The following is a 16,632-nucleotide window of genomic DNA, read 5'->3' as shown; positions in this document are numbered from 1 at the left end:
TTCACCAACTCTACAGACAGAGTTTCCTTAGCTGAGCAAGAGCACACAATTCTCAAGAGTTTCTGAGTATTTGAGCACAAGGGAAGAGTTTCTCTTGTTTTGTTGAGAGGAAATGAGAGTCTATTTATAGACTCATCCAAAGACTCTTCCATTTTTCGTTTTCAGCCTTTCACACTGTGTTAATCGATTGGCTACAGTGGTTAATCGATTAACAACCCAACGGATAGTTCAACGGCTCTAAAAATGGCTAGTTTTTCAAACGGTCCCTGTGTTAATCGATTAACACCCTCTGTTAATCGATTAACGTTAATCGATTAACACCCTCTGTTAATCGATTAACACTGCATTGCTGGGCTTCTCCATGGCGCACTGGAACAATCGATTAACACCCTCTGTTAATCGATTAGCACTGCACAGTTTTGGCTTTTTGGTTTATTTTTACATCACTTTTGAATGCATACATAAAACTACTAATTTTCCTATGTTCAAACAATTATTACAAAAGGTTACAAGTCTTCAAAGATCATTCTTCATGAGTCTTGTTTGTTCTTGACTTGATTTGGACATCATCAAAACTTCATCTTCATCATTTTGCTAACAGGGGGAGGCTGAAAATTTACACCAAAAAACTTAGAAAAATTTTGAGAGAAGAGAGTTGGAAGAATTTCTAGTTGCAAAGGGGATATTCTGGAAGTTTTCAGAGAACGAGGAGATTAAGTCTGTAATAGAGGTAAGGGAGCTAACCTTGAGTATTTCGTTTTGTATTATCTTGAGTCTTGAATATGCAATATTTTGCTCTTGTTTGATCTTCAATCTTGAATATGAAGTATCTTGTTTCTGTATGATCTTGAATTTTGAATGAGAACATGCTTCTGCGTTTAGATCCAAGTGTGATAGTTGTAAAATATGATGTTGATTATGTTATGCCATTTGTATGTTATTAGTTGTTTATTTTTGTATTTTTGGATGGATTAGAAGTTGTCTAACCGGCTCTGCCAGATTCAACTTCTTGTTTCCCCATACTTTTTATTGTTTTCCTTATTCGTTTTATTTTTGGAAGGATTAGAAGTTGTCTAACCGGCTCTGCCAGATTGAACTTCTTATTTCCCCATACCTGTTATTGTTCTTATTATTTAATTACATTGTATTTTTGGAAGGATTAGAAGTTGTCTAACCGGCTCTGCCAGATTCAACTTCTTATTTCCCCATACTTTTTATTTCTTATTTATATTGTATTTTTGGAAGGATGAGAAGTTGTCTAACCGGCTCTGCCAGATTCAACTTCTTGTTTCCCCAGAAATTTTATTGTTTTATCCATTTTTTTTATTGCTCCTTTCTGGAAGGATGAGAAGTTGTCTAACCGGCTCTACCAGATTCAACTTCTTGTTTCCCCTGAATTTTATATTAAGATTAATTTGATGGTAAAGGGGAGCTAAGTATTTTTGTATGAATTTATTTTATAAAAATATATGCATGTGAAGGTTGAACTGGTGTGCTCTTGTGAAACTGTTTTATGACTTTTATTATATTGGATGTTATAACTAAAACTGTAAAATAGTACATGTTGTGATGTGATGAATTTAATCTATTTTGAATGAGTTTGTTGGCTGAAATTGATCTTGTTGGAAGGTCTGGAGTAAGGGTTCTGTAATAGCTTGTATATGGGTATTAAATAGATGTATAGATACTGTTTGAGGTTGCTGGGAGAGGAAGTGAAAATATTAAAATTTGGCATTTCAGATTTAGAGCATAAGAGAATAGGGTAGATAATTTAAATAAATCAATTGTTAATTATTGAGGGCCTTTCTTTGTTGGTAGGATAGAGGAACCTTAAAAACCTGAGTTGGCACATCCCTAATCATAGAGCAGCCCTGGCCTGGTCCAGTCAGTTGTGACTAGTCATATGTGCTGGCGTCGAAGGTGAGTTTGATGCGTTCAGACATCTGGGTCCTCTCCGGTGACCAATTGGGGTAAAGAAAGATCTCTACTAGGATGAAAATAAAATAAAACAAGTTGATTGTAGATGCATAAAGTTATCATGGTAAAAACTTCATATATATTACCGCTACATTGAGCCCAAATTTTAATATGTAGTTCCTAAGACATGTTGATGTATTTTGGCTGATCTATGACCTTTGATTGGTGAAAATATGTTGAGTTATACTTGTTAAAAAAAATGAGTTTATAATATGAAGTATGATATCTAGCAATAGGTTTACTTTATTTTGGGTATTGACATCAAAATGGGTTATTGTCAATTTATAATTAAAGAATGAACATGATTGAGTTAGGTGGATAAGAGGGTATGATTTGTTGATTTTATGAAATGTTGGATTGGATATGAGAAATCATTACTTATGAAATGATGTTTACTACTGGAGTAGTATGTTCGGTTTATACCATGAGAGCTGGATATGAATAAAGTAACACCCGAGGTTTATGAAAGCAGGCAGAAAGTGGTCTGACCATAAGGCTTTGACATAAATATATGGTTCATAAGTTTTATAGAAGCAGGCAGAGAGAAGTCTGACCATAAGGCTTTAGAAAGTAAGACATAGTATACAGGTGAGGCTTAAGGAAGCAGGCAGAGAGCGGTCTGACCATAAGGCTTCGTGAGTAAGCATGGTACACTTGTAAGGTTTATGAAAATGAGAAAGATGATTTTGATAATGATGTATTAATGACATCGGGATAATGATATTTTATCAATTGCAGAAATACATGATTGAAATATTTTTATTACAAGTTTAATGATTTTATGATATGGTTAGCTTACCCTTATTTGTTTGTGCTATGATCATATAACTCATGTTATATGTGAATAGATAATGTTGCAGATGCGGTTGAAAAAGCTTAGAGATGAGAGAGATGCGGGGAAAAACTTTCAGGGATTTTTGTAAAAAAAAAAAAAGAATAAATTTGTATTGGGAAAATTATGTTGTGTAAGACTTATAAGTTGAAATTTCAAATTTATGTTAAGTGGTGAAGACTATATTGTTTAAAGTTTGTAAGTTTGGTATTGTACTTTGGAGGAATTGAAATAAAGTTTGATTGTTTATATGAGATATCAAATTAATTTAGTCTCTACTATCAGTAATACCCTTTAAAATATTTGGGTGTTACATAGGGCCGCTACGTGACGACGAGCAGCGGGCGTTCGATCACGGAGTTCACGTCTTGCGGGCGCGTGATGGAGGAGCGGCAATCGCATCCTCACCACATGTTCCACATGTGCGCCCAAGACAACCCTCTGTGTCTGGTTACATCGGATTTACCTCTTCCTCTCAATGAGAACGACAACGGAGACACTTTCGAGCTCACGACCTTCATCACTGCCTTCTCCACGTGGTCCCTGGAGCCTAGCCGACTTTACCTTCAATCCTCCTTCTCCTTCTCCAGCCACCTCGCCGAGCTTGGGAACCAAATGCACCACTCCTCTTGCCAAATGTACAAGCTGGGAATTAAATAACCATGCTTGGAACCGAATACACAAGTGATGCAAGCTGAAGGGAACCAAATACGTATTCTTGGAATCGAATACACCAGCCTTCAATATTCCTTGTTGAAGCGGAATCGAATACTCGTCTTGCGTAACCAAATACAGCTTGCTTTGGTGGGCTTCTTTCATTCATCCTACGAAACCGAATACTCATCCTTTTATTTTAAACATGGTATTTCACAAATGAACAAGGACAAACATGCCAATTACGCTGAAATTACTACAAATCTCCTCACTTCAGTGAGGATTTGGAAACCCAATTATCTCGTAAATCTGTCTAATTACATTGCCTTGTATCACCTCAAACGAACACAAATTTATTTACAAATCAATCGTCACACTTTTTTTGAACAGTGTTATACCCTTATTGAAGAGTGTTATACCCTCAAGTGAACATAGCGTTAGTGCAATCATTATTCTCATGATGAACGTCGAACTGCTTTTCGAATATTGCAAAATCTCTACAAAAATATTCAAATTCTATTCCAAATAGTTATAATTACTTAAATTCTGAAATAATAGCAAATTAAATACTTAAAAAAATATTTCAGCAATTAAAAATAGCAAGATCATATAAATAACTTTTAAACATGATGTAGAAGACATATAATTATATGTTTTAATTTTAATTCACAAGAGATTCTTACTAGAACACATGCATAAAAAAGAGAAATAAACTAATTAGAGAATAAACATTTTAATTTAGTTTTTTTTTAAAGTACTAGAATGACTGAAAATATAATGTGGAGATATCTATGATTATGTTAAAAAAAGAAGGCATGTTTATCTGGTGAAAAATATAATATAATTAGATTTAATAGCCTTTTTTGTCTCCAGATTTGTTTATTTTTCTTAATTCGGTCATTCCTTTTAAAAGTGTGTTAATTTGGTCTTCACTTACTAAATTTTGCATCAACGTTATCTCTTCCGTTAAATACCCACAAACATCATTAACTTTTTTTTTTCTCTCTCTTATGCTCTTCTACTCAGTACTATCTTTTTCTCTTCCTTTTGTGATACCAAAAAAAAGTGTGAGAGAGAAAATAATCTATGAAAGGGTCACCCTCCTTCTTGAAATTCCCACTACTTAATAAATAAGATTTCTGATAATTGCATTTAGAATGGTTTTGGATCTGACAATGCAATCGAAACCATCATATCACAACGATTAAATAAATCCTTAGTTTCTACTTTCAAGCACAAAATCTATGAAGCTTCAAATTCCAGAAAATCCATTCACTCTCTACAGAAATGAAAAATATAAATCCTTTTGAATTTTACAAGGGAACTAGCTCAGTTTGCTCTACGCACCACCCCACGTTCCTTCGAAGGAATCATGTAGTTAGCTATGCTTACAGTGTCTGAAACAAGAAGATGGAGAAAAGGGTTCTGAGAAAGCACAGTGATAAAGCTGAAAAAGATCCATCTTTTCAACTACCCACATCATAATTAAACTCCATAAAAATGCCTGCCACGAAAAGTTCATTTTTTATATAAAAAAATAACCATCCCAGAAAACTCCATGATTTCAAGCAAACCCAGAATCAAGTATTTCAAAAAATCAAGTCCTACATTGGCCAAAGACTGTGCCTAATAAGAGCTTATATAGCTTATGCATCTTTTCGCTTACAAATCAAGTTTGTGGGGGATAAGTCAGGCCCAAATTCTAAATACGGTGCTGCAAAACACAAACTTTTATTTCCGAATTAGAAGGAAGAAGAAACTTTAAGCTTCAGAAGAGAAGAAAGTAAACAAAAGCAGAGAAGAGACTCATGGGGTGTGGTCAAATTTGAAACTTCATTCAGTGGTGTGAGAGAGAGGAGTGACACTAAACAATATAGTGGTTGAGATTCACAATGAAGATGAAGAATTCTCTAAGGTGGAAAAAAAATTGTTTGTTATGTTGTGTTGTGTATGTACCTGCATTGGATTTTCTTCTTAAATATAGTGGTTGAGATTCAGAGGTAATGGATTTTCTTCTTAAATTCAAGCATTGGATTATAATTCAGTGTTAGTTATCTATTCCAGTGGCACAAAGAGAGAATATATTTTTCGACACAAGTCATTCCATGTGGAAAAAGGTTATCGAACATATGGATCTAAAGGGTCATTGAGAGGTGGAAGACTGAATGGCTTGAATGGATTAATCTTGGATAAAAAACTTAAGTCTGTATCAGAATCTACTACGATAAACTTAAAGAGTGCATCCTTAAACATAAGTAAGGCTTCAAGAACACATCAATCTCAGGATTGTCTACAACTGAATAATCTTGCAGAGCCATGTGATCGTTCAATTCCTGGTGCATTGAATGCAATTGCAGCACGATCCTATCCGCAGGCACACCTTGCATATCTTTGCCCGCCGCAATCTTTTCCTTCAGCTTTCCAACGGTGTCCTCTCTATCCGATTCTATACGGACACGATCTCTGGACTTTGGCATTTTCACGCTCGCCATCAATGTCGTCATCATCCGCTGCTACGATAACGACGAGATATCCGGCATCAGAAGTGGATCGTATTCGATTCTTGGAAGTGTTGAAGGTTGCAGCAGTTGTGCTAGAAAAAAAGGGCTACGCATGGGCGGCAGCGGCGGAAGATTTTCGGCATCGTCGGTAACAATAAAGAGATGAATGCGTAAGTGGTGAAGGATCGGAATTGTATAGTCGTAGTTATGATCTTGGAGAAGTTGGCCTTTGAAAATGAAATACTATTGGGATATGGGAGTTTGGTAGATGGTTTGGATCTTGTCTTTGACATCACATATTGTTTCAAAACGATTAACTTTAATGGAGAAGAAGATCCCCTAGCACACCTAAAAAATAACATTTATTTCAAAGTCCATTAGTAGTCCGTCGTAAAATAACAATATTTTCTCTCACACTTTTTTTTGTACTGTAAAAAGAAAGAAGAAAAGATAACACTCACAAAAAAAAAAGAGGTATGCTGCATTGCAGAAAAGTAAAAGAGAAAGAGAAAAGATTATCACAGTTACGCGTATTTAACGAAAGAGACAAAATTAACGTAAAATTCACTAAATAAAGATCAATATAACACACTTTTAAAAGAATGACCTAATTGAAAAAAATAAACAAATTAAAAAAAAAAAAGCTATTAAGCCTTAGTAAATAAGATAGTAAAAAGACACAGGGTGAAAATAAATTGACAAAAAGATGGCAAAAAAAAAGGCCGTTAAGTCTAGAAAAAGATAAACATAGAGGGACCCACGACTGGACGCAAAAGTCAGAAAGTGACCTCTCTCGCATGTGATGCACAGAATTGGTAAGTTCACTCACTTCAGAATTTCTCTCTCCCTGCGGACAGAAATTGAGAAGAGAGAGAGAGATTCACTGAGAACTACGATGCCATCATTATCTTCTTGGTTCTTCACAACGCTTCTATGCTTCTTAGATGTTACTTTTGCAGGTGACCCTTATGTTTTCTATGATTGGACGGTTACTTACACCTCAGCTTCCCCTCTTGGAGTTAAACAGAAGGTGGGTTATTCCTTCTCTTTGGCAATTGTATAGTGTGTGGCTTTGTTTTTCTTTTTCATAGCATACCAATGTTGGAAGCAGTTGAGGTCAAGAGTTTTTGAAAAAGTTGAAATATTCTTTGTTTGCAAGTTGCCAAACTCCATGTGCTTCTGGATTAAGGCTTGTGTTGTAATCTGAAGTTCTGGTTGTGACTCGATTGATGATGGGATGGTCAAGTGTTTCCTAATATGTGGTGGTAATTCTGTTTTCAGCAAGAAATGTTTTTTACTTATGCCTGAATTTTTGTGGTAAATTAAATGTCGGTTGATATACCCTTCTGATAGTATTTACTTAATAGTTAATTCTGAATTAAGTGCTAATTATTATAACTCTCAAACGGACAAGAGGAGAGAGTACACTACCAATGTCAATTTTGGTATGCTAAATATTTGGCATTTTGTGATTAACAACAGATGAATTTAACTTCTTTCTTGCATGTTGGAATTTCTGGTGAATAGTTTAGATGGGATCTGATTTTTACCATTTTTTGCCCTCAAAACGTTCAGTAAGGGTGTCTTTTGGTGGAGTGGAGGGGAAGGATGGAGAAGGAGGGGGAAGAATTTTGAGCGTTTGATAGAGGGAAAGGAGAAAAGAAATAAATTCGGGGACCACTATATTATTTCTTGCATACATCTATTCACCCCCTCTATCTCTTCCTATTTTCTATCAAATTATAGAACTTTCAAAAGGTTATGTCTCTATTTCTCTCCCATTTCTACTCTATCAAATCACTGAACATTCAATTTTATCTTTTACTTATTTCTCTCTTTTTCAACTTGTTTCTGTCCTATTTCCATTCGCTCTATTTCTCTTTTCAGAAACCAAACACAATATAAACAATTAAAGTTAGTCGAGTATCACCTTCTATAGTGTTCTTAAGAAGTTATAATCTCTGAAATCTCTATGAATCCAACATATTTTAGTACTTTTGGGTTTCCTTTTTGGGGCTGTGGTTGATTTTCATTCGGGGCCTCCTTGTAAATAATGTTTTATGGTATTTTCGGAGAAGAGGAGGGTGGGGATGAGGAACCTTCCAGTTCAAATGATAAATAAAACGAAAAAGAACATTAAATTTCGAGTGCCATCAAATTACTTTATGTTCATAATGAATAGTCTCCCGTTATAATGCTGAGCTGAAAACCAAAGTAGAGCCTAACTGACAATGCCCTTCTGCAATAATTTTACGTCATTGTTGATCTGTTATGAATTGATTATGATGTCGCTGAGGATCCTAGCATCAACCTAAACAGTGAAGTAATCATCATATGTTGTCATAGTACCTGTTTGGATACAAACCAGCGTTGTATGCAATAGACTCTTACTCTCCTGTTCAGTCCTAGAGTTAAGAACCAAACACTAGCAGGTTTGAGTGCTGCAGTAGAGCAATGAAGGACACTTTGACACTCTAGTTAGGCTTCTTTATGAGCAAAGAGATGTGAGTTAAAGTGAATACCTGACTGGCCAAATCCCTTATACTTTGACATTCTAGGGGGCAATGATTTTTGGATATCCTATTATTTTAAACAGTCGATCAAAACCTCTAATTTCTCACTTTTCTCTCTTTTTCTATCACCTATTATACCTATTATTTTATCTCTGTCTCACTTGGTGTTGAATAACATATGGGGTGTCCAAATATATTTTTCCTTTTTATACTGAGAAAGCCTAGGATATGACTTGATCTAGAGGTATAATAGGCGATAAGACTTACATCTTTGGTTTTCGGTCTCTCCCTGATCTAATTCAGCTTCGATGAGGATATTCTAGCTTTTTTTCTTGTGTAGTACAAATGAGATCTGGACCAAGACGCCGTGCTAACTGCCCAAACTCCACCACTAGGCCAACTCTAGTAGTTTGAAAATTTGAAGTTTCTATAACACATACCATGATGTTTTCAATCTACTTTCTTAATGACAATGATCCATACAAGCTTTAACATGTACAAACCTTCACTTTGCTTACACCATATCCCCCCACGCCCATATTTTATTTCTTTAATGTTCTTCCAATAGTTATGCACTTCCCAAGTTTTCATGGTTTCAAATGCCTTCATAATGTCACTACTAATTATAACCATACCATGATACCACCGTTCAATTCAGTTGAGTAAAAAACAAAAGGAAGACTCCCCTTCCTCTTCTTAAATACTTTGGCACACTGGAAAGAATTTACAAGGACATGATGTGAATTAGTACAACAATGTTAGGTTATCAATCACCCCTGAAATTCATTAGACTACTAAGATTCTATCCTAGAACCTTTTAATAATTTAGATATGTTACAAACTAACAAAGAAGCCATTTTGACTTATCCCTAGTTTCGTGCTCTCTTTTTTTCACCTAGATCCCAAATGAATAGTAAAGACAACTCTCCAAAGTCTCTGGAGAAACCTGTTCACTTTCAGATATGTTTGACCATTAACACTGTACTCGAGCTATCTTAGGTGTTGTATGAGTGCATAAAATTTAATTCATTCGTTTTTATTAGACTAGTGCATGTAAGAACATGCGGTTTGTTTCTGTATTTTTAATATACTCTATAGCTTTTTGCATTTACTTGTTTGCTTCATACTCACCTATGAATAATGCTGCTTCTCATGAACCCTCTTTTGTAACAAATTTCTATTTCAGGTTATTGGGATCAATGGACAATTTCCAGGACCAACTCTAAATATCACTACAAACTGGAATGTAGTTATCAATGTCAAGAACAATCTTGATGAACCATTACTTCTAACATGGTAACATAATTGGGTTTTGTCATGAATGATGATGTAACTAGTAATAATGATGATAATGATTATGTTGCGTAGTTAAATGCAGGAATGGCATACAACATCGGAAAAATTCTTGGCAGGATGGAGTTTCAGGAACTAACTGTCCAATTCCAGCAGGGTGGAATTGGACATATGAGTTTCAAGTTAAAGATCAGATAGGGAGCTTTTTCTACTTCCCTTCCCTAAACTTCCAGAAAGCTGCAGGAGGATATGGAAGTATCATCATAAATAATCGACCAGTTATTCCTGTTCCCTTTGGATTGCCAGATGGAGATATTACCCTATTTTTGAGTGACTGGTACACCAGGAGTCATAAGGTCCTTTTGCTTTCCCTGACTGACTTTGGTAATTTTTTTCTTTTTCCTTTATGAGCTTTGACCATTTCATATGGTGAAATATGGTGAAACAGGATCTCAGGAAAGATGTTGAAAATGGGGTTGACCTTGGAGTTCCTGATGGAGTGCTTATTAATGGACTAGGTCCTTATCGCTATGATGACAATCTTGTCCCAAATGGCATTTCTTACCAAATAATAAATGTTGAACCAGGTAAGAACATAGGCAATGAATTTTTTTTCACTTAGTTTATAAGCATGGGAGAGGTATGTGACAGTGACATACATGGCAAGTTGGCAACAATCCTCCTTCTTGTTAGAACTTTTCTTTTCCAGAGGAGTTCACATGAAGGTTATATGTCTAAACTTATAATATAATATAATAAAGCCATGCCTGTCACAGATAGTTATAGAAGGGTTTGGATTTGAAATATACGAGGCAATAAAGTCATGCTGGGATATCATGTTAAGGTTTGGTTTTTATACTAATCTAGATTAATTTGCTTTTGAAATTACGTATCTAAGTTGCTTTCTAAAAAATTACATACAGGGCTAAGTTGCTTTCTAAAAAATTACATACAGGGCTAAGTCGTTCTTACAAGGAACAACTTCATTGTGAAGAAGTCGTCACCACCCTGGACAACTTTTGACCAGTTTAGGTGAAGTCATGGAAGCACATGATAACTATTCTGTGAATGTCAAAGTCAGGGGTCAAAGGCGACTTCCATTAGGATAAGCGTAATTAAGCATACACTTAATCAAAGTTGTGGAAGGGTTGTTAAAGTCGTGCAAGGGTTGGATGACTTCTTCCAAAAGCAAAGTCGTGGAGGGGTTGGATGACTTTTACTTTTCTAAAGTGGAGCAAATGTTGGGTGAGATCTTCCAAATTGAATTCGTGCAAGGGTTAGGTGATTTTTTCCAAAAGTGAGATACATTGAAGTCGTGCAAGAAGGTGACGACTTCAGTGTAATTGATTTTTAATTGAATTCGTGGTTACATGTGACGATTTTAGTGTAATTTTTTTGTTTGTGGAATGGTAACACGGCTTTAGTGTGGCATAGTTGCTTGATTATTTTTAACTTGCATGGTGTGTTTTGGAAAAATTTGACAATTATAATTGTTAATTGTGAATCTTAGAAGATAACAAAGTACAAAGATGAGAAGGAAAATTCTAACAAGACAAGTTAAGCATGGAAATTGTAATACAAATATAGTTTGATCACCAAATACATAAATACATAGTGGGAGATAAGTTATATATATAGAGAGACAAAGTCCCACAACATTGTCTTGTTTATCTTCCAGGCCTTTGTTAGGGATGATGTTCAGATGAAGGTGGTAGTTGATCATCACTGTTGTCTTCATTTTTGTCATTGTCACCATCATCGAGACCTTGGAACGACAATATGGCATGAATGATGTGGGATTGTATGCATTGGGGGTGAATGTAGAAGTTCCAAATATATTTGGTGGACCAGAAAGATCTGGTTGGGTAGAGAAAATGTTACGTGTATTGAACACTTTGGTATGGTGACTAAAAAGATAGGGTTTGATTTTGATGATGATCCACGCGTGTGGACATTGGAGTTTGCTGCAGAATAGATCGACTAGACTGACTATGTGCTCATGAAACTATTTACCATAGGGAGAAGCATATGAAAAACATGTTGATATCGAGGTTGGGGAAATGTCACACTGTGTGAAGAATATGAAAATTGGTCATAAATAAAAAAGAAACACATGAGTAAATGTTTTAGGAATGAAACTTACCTTGTCATTAGATGTTGGTTGGGGAGGTGATATATAGTGGATAGTACGGTTAATGTACCACTGCATATATGTTGTGGTGTCACACAAATGGCCATTACTAATAAACCGAGTACCTTGAATGAGACGAGTGTGTCAGTCATTCCAATAAGCTATCCACCTTAGATGATACTCGAGCCAAAATAAGTCTGCTCTCCCTCTCATATTTTCTTTATGAACTTGATATAAATTTAAAGGTTGGATGGGAATGGAATAATTTTTCGGAAGCCGAATTGGTGCATGACCCGATCAGCTTGGTGGAATTCAATTGTGGCAAAACAGATTAGAGGAAGCATAGGCTCGACTAACTGCAGAAAACTCAACAGTAATCAGTGGACCGACTTTGTCTTTGGTATAAGGCGTCCAGAGGAACTACAATAAATTTCATAAGTATGAAAATAATATTTTTGAAAATAATTATAACAACTTTGAATGATAACCTATCTGGGCTGTAAGTCATCTAACAACTTTTTTATCAAAGGCATTGTGCTAGTAGGGGGATTTTGTTGGGGTACCCTATCTTTCATGTACACAATAATAAACAATATTAGTTAACTAATAAGTTGCAAATCATAGTATTTTTGTGGTAGTTGTGAAGAAAAAATAAAAATTTTAACCTTTTCACAAGTGGACAACCAACTCTTGCAGCAATATCTTCGGCCATTAAGAGGTTAATAGATGGAGTTGTCCAGGGTGGTGATGACTTCTTCACAACGAAGTCGTGCCTTTTAAGCACGACTTAACCCTTTTGTAAATTTTTAAAAAGCAACCAAGACACGTAATTTCAAAAGCAAATTAACCAAGATTGGTAAAAAGACCGAGATGTTAAGTGGAGTATTTAATTGTGTGGTTGGATCTTTATCTAAAGATGAATGCTAGCAACACTCCATTTCTAAATTTATTGGAAATCACAAATTTTGGTGAACCTGGTTCAGAATTTCAAACCCAAGAATCTCCATCTTCTGATCCAGATTCTATCTGGGTAGTATTAAAAATCTGTAATGCCTCTCCCTCGTGCATGCTGGAAATATAATATTTTTTAACTTGAAGTTTCATTTTCAGATGTTTGTTATTTTTATCACAGTTAATCACTATATATGCGGTGCTTAGCTCTCAAGTATTGGTCAATGTTGTATATTTATGAGGAATGTAAGAGATTAGTTAAACTTATAAATTTCAGAAGCTAAGAAAGAGGTTTTAGCTCTGCTTACTAACTAGATTAATGAAGTATAGAATAAATAATAGTTTTTTACCGAGTTATTGAAATTTGAGGTATTTTATTACCAGTCATTCTATGTTAGTCCTGAAATACCCAGACCAAACTCTTGTCTGCTTGACTTGATCTAATTGTTATATGTGACAAGGCAAAGTCTTTTATATCATAAGTGTATGCATTTATGTTTCATGATCATCTGATCATGTGATCTAGAGACTAAGTATGTTTTTTGTATATTCTTTTATTCCACCAGTATGTCTTGCTACCGATATAATTTTTTGTCATCCTCCCAATTCTTTCTTGGATCATGTCGTTCTTCTATATTGGGGCATAAAATTTATTCAGCTCGTAGAATAACATGCACAAACATAGCTTCTGCACAGGGCTCCAATTATCAAGGGTCTCTAGATTTTAAAATTTGCCTCCCAAATACGCGGCTTGACTCTTTAGGATGGAACTAATTTTCATGATTAGAAGAGGACCTCTAAGAACTTTAAGATGTCCTCCATATTACGCAACACCTAAGATTTTCACCAAAAAATAGATGGTTTTTAATTCTATCACTCGTGTTTAAATGCTCAAACAAGAATTTGCAAATACTTTAATGATTTTAATCTAGATATCTAATTAGTTTGTAAAACGAGAGAACTTAAATTTTTCTGTACTCATGTATCATCAACTGTTTTATCATTCTTTCTGACACAGGGAAAACATATCGCCTACGTGTTCACAATGTTGGTATCTCATCAAGTTTGAATTTTAGGATACAAAATCACAACTTGCTTCTTGTGGAGACTGAAGGATCATACACGGTTCAGCAAAACTACACCAACATGGATATTCATGTGGGTCAGTCATATTCATTCTTGGTTACAATGGATCAAAATGCCAGCACTGATTACTATATTGTTGCCAGTCCTCGGTTTGTTAATTCATCATGGGCTAGAGCTACTGGAGTTTCCATTTTGCACTACTCCAATTCTCTGGGACCTGCTTCAGGCCCTCTTCCTAGTCTTTTGGGTGAAGATGATCCTTCCTTCTCAATAAATCAAGCAAGATCAATAAGGTTATTAGTTGGTACTTTGTCTCCTTGTAGAAACTTTTGCTTTGATAAATAAACAAGGTGAACAGTATTATAGACTAGCCTAATTAAAGATGCCTGGCTTTAGTCTTGGATTATATAGTCCCTGAGTTGTTACACTATGTATTTTTGACATTGGCGTTTAAGGGGCCAATACAAAAAGGACAACATTAATTTAATATACTTTCTGCCCTTTGATCACACCTTAGATTTTATGGTTAGATCTAGAGTATTTTAATATCAAAATTTTGAATGTTCAAAATCTCACTCGATCATGGTACTTATAGGTGGAATGTCTCTGCTGGTGCTGCACGTCCAAACCCACAGGGTTCCTTCAAATATGGTGATATTACTGTGACGGATGTATATGTTATTCTTAATAGACCTCCAGAGCTTATAAACGGAAAGTGGCGAACTACCCTTAATGGTATATCATACTTTCCACCTTCAACACCCCTGAAGCTTGCACAACAATTTAAAATTTTGGGTGTGTACAAGATTGATTTTCCAAATAGATTGATGAACAGACCCCCAAAAGTTGACACTTCCCTGATTAATGGTACTTACAGAGGTTTTATGGAAATAATATTTCAAAACAATGACACTACAGTCCAGAGCTATCATTTGGATGGCTATGCATTCTTTGTTGTTGGGTGAGATTTTAGCTTTAAAGTTTCAATTTATCATTTTGGTTTTTAATCCATGTCGCACTTAAATTGAGGATAAGAGTGAGTGAATTTCTCATTTGAACTGTAGCATGGATTTTGGAGTATGGACGGAAAATAGCAGGAGTACTTACAATAAATGGGATGGTGTGGCTCGCAGCACTACACAGGTATTACTGCATTACTTCCTTAGCCACACCATAATATCTTAAATCCATACATTTGCTCAAAAACTTACGTGAAAGTTATGTTGGAATGGACCATTTTCACATATAACAAGGGGAACCAAGAATTACTTCATTTCTGCTTTTCTTGTCCTCTCTTTTGTAGAGGCTTTGCCGCCAATTGACCAAAGCAATTTTTCTTTGCTAAAATTATGACAGTTTCTTGTTAGTTGTTCCAACATGGAAGAACATGTGATTGCAAGTAAAGTGACACATGAATTTGATTTACTCTGCCAGAGTAGTAGCTTTTGGTGACCAAAAATAAACTGTATATGCTATAACAACTCGATTTAACCTGTCTGCAGGTCTTTCCTGGTGCTTGGACAGCCATTTTGGTATCTCTTGACAATGCCGGTATTTGGAACCTTCGTGCGGAGAACCTCAACTCTTGGTATCTGGGCCAAGAAGTTTATGTGCACGTCGTAAACCCAGAGAAAGACACCGATGAAAATACTTTGCCTAACAATGCAATTTTCTGTGGCTTACTTTCCTCCCTTCAAAAGTAAGAGCTCCTTTAAAGAAAACGACTTTAGCTGTCTACCATGTTTGCAAATTGCAATAGCAAAATACTTGAACAAGACAATCAAATTCTCAAAATTTCACCAAGATTCATGCTTTAAATGAAAAAAGGATGTTATTGATTGAATTCTCTACTGGGTTTTTTTGTACTGCCACTATGATTTGCTTTCAAAATACATTAATATACATTGATTTTGATGTTTTAAAATAAAATATACTAAAAACTATTTTAATATATCAAAATCAGTGTATTTTGAATACAGAATTTTAAAAAAAAAAACGGGAGAGAAATTCCAGTTCTCTGGGGGATCACCTTTTTGCACTGGACTCGTATTAATAGTAACACCATTGCTTGTTTCTCTTCTGCAGGGATCAATCTCACAAATTCCAGTTCTCTGGGGGATCACCTTTTTGCAGTAATTCTCTAATTTTGTTGTTCATGCTATTTCTAGCATTACTTGAAAGCTTATTTGGTATGTCGGGTGTTGAACTTTAAGTCAATTAAGACAAAGAAAGTTATTGTTTGTGATATGACAGTAGCCATTTAAAGATTTATAGTTTTTTTCGTCAGAAAGGAAATTTTGTGTATGTACAACATGTTGGAGAAATTGATGCACGTATTCATAATTGTAAACTAGAATCCTATATTAAAGTTCTTTTTTCCTTGTATTTATAATTTTGGAGGATCGTAACCTTCCCCCAAGGATGTTCCTACCCAACTAATTTGGTAAGGGAAAGTCGTTAAAGAAATGCTTGATCCTTAAATTCCTTATTATTGTTGTTGTGTTCTTCTCTTTTTTTATTCAATTCTCAACAATCTATTATCTATAAAAAGGATATGGTTTTATGACCATTCCTTTTATTAAATTGAGTTTGAATTCCACTAACAATGTGAGGATTTTATTGGTGAGTAATTTGTAAATATCTATACATGAATATGGAGCATTGTGGTGGATTTTGATAAGAGCACCAAGTTGC

The 16,632-nt window shown here is 35.1% G+C and overlaps 1 protein-coding gene across 1 annotated transcript; it reads left to right on the top strand.

Annotated features, from left to right (window-relative positions):
- The first annotated feature begins 6,761 nt into the window (after positions 1–6,761).
- On the top strand, positions 6,762–16,414 carry LOC108329379 (monocopper oxidase-like protein SKU5). The gene is made up of 9 exons (XM_017563551.2): positions 6,762–6,994; positions 9,664–9,773; positions 9,856–10,126; positions 10,219–10,357; positions 13,871–14,231; positions 14,534–14,899; positions 15,003–15,081; positions 15,441–15,637; positions 16,024–16,414. The coding sequence occupies exons 1-9, from the start codon at positions 6,767–6,769 to the stop codon at positions 16,148–16,150; spliced, it is 1,878 nt and encodes a 625-aa protein (XP_017419040.1). The 5' UTR covers positions 6,762–6,766; the 3' UTR covers positions 16,151–16,414.
- Positions 16,415–16,632: the final 218 nt, after the last annotated feature.

Source organism: Vigna angularis, chromosome 2, assembly GCF_016808095.1.
Source record: "Vigna angularis cultivar LongXiaoDou No.4 chromosome 2, ASM1680809v1, whole genome shotgun sequence".
Classification (NCBI taxonomy): domain Eukaryota; kingdom Viridiplantae; phylum Streptophyta; class Magnoliopsida; order Fabales; family Fabaceae; genus Vigna; species Vigna angularis.
The sequence above is the reverse complement of the archived record's forward strand: the minus strand, read 5'-3'. Positions and strand labels throughout refer to the sequence as shown.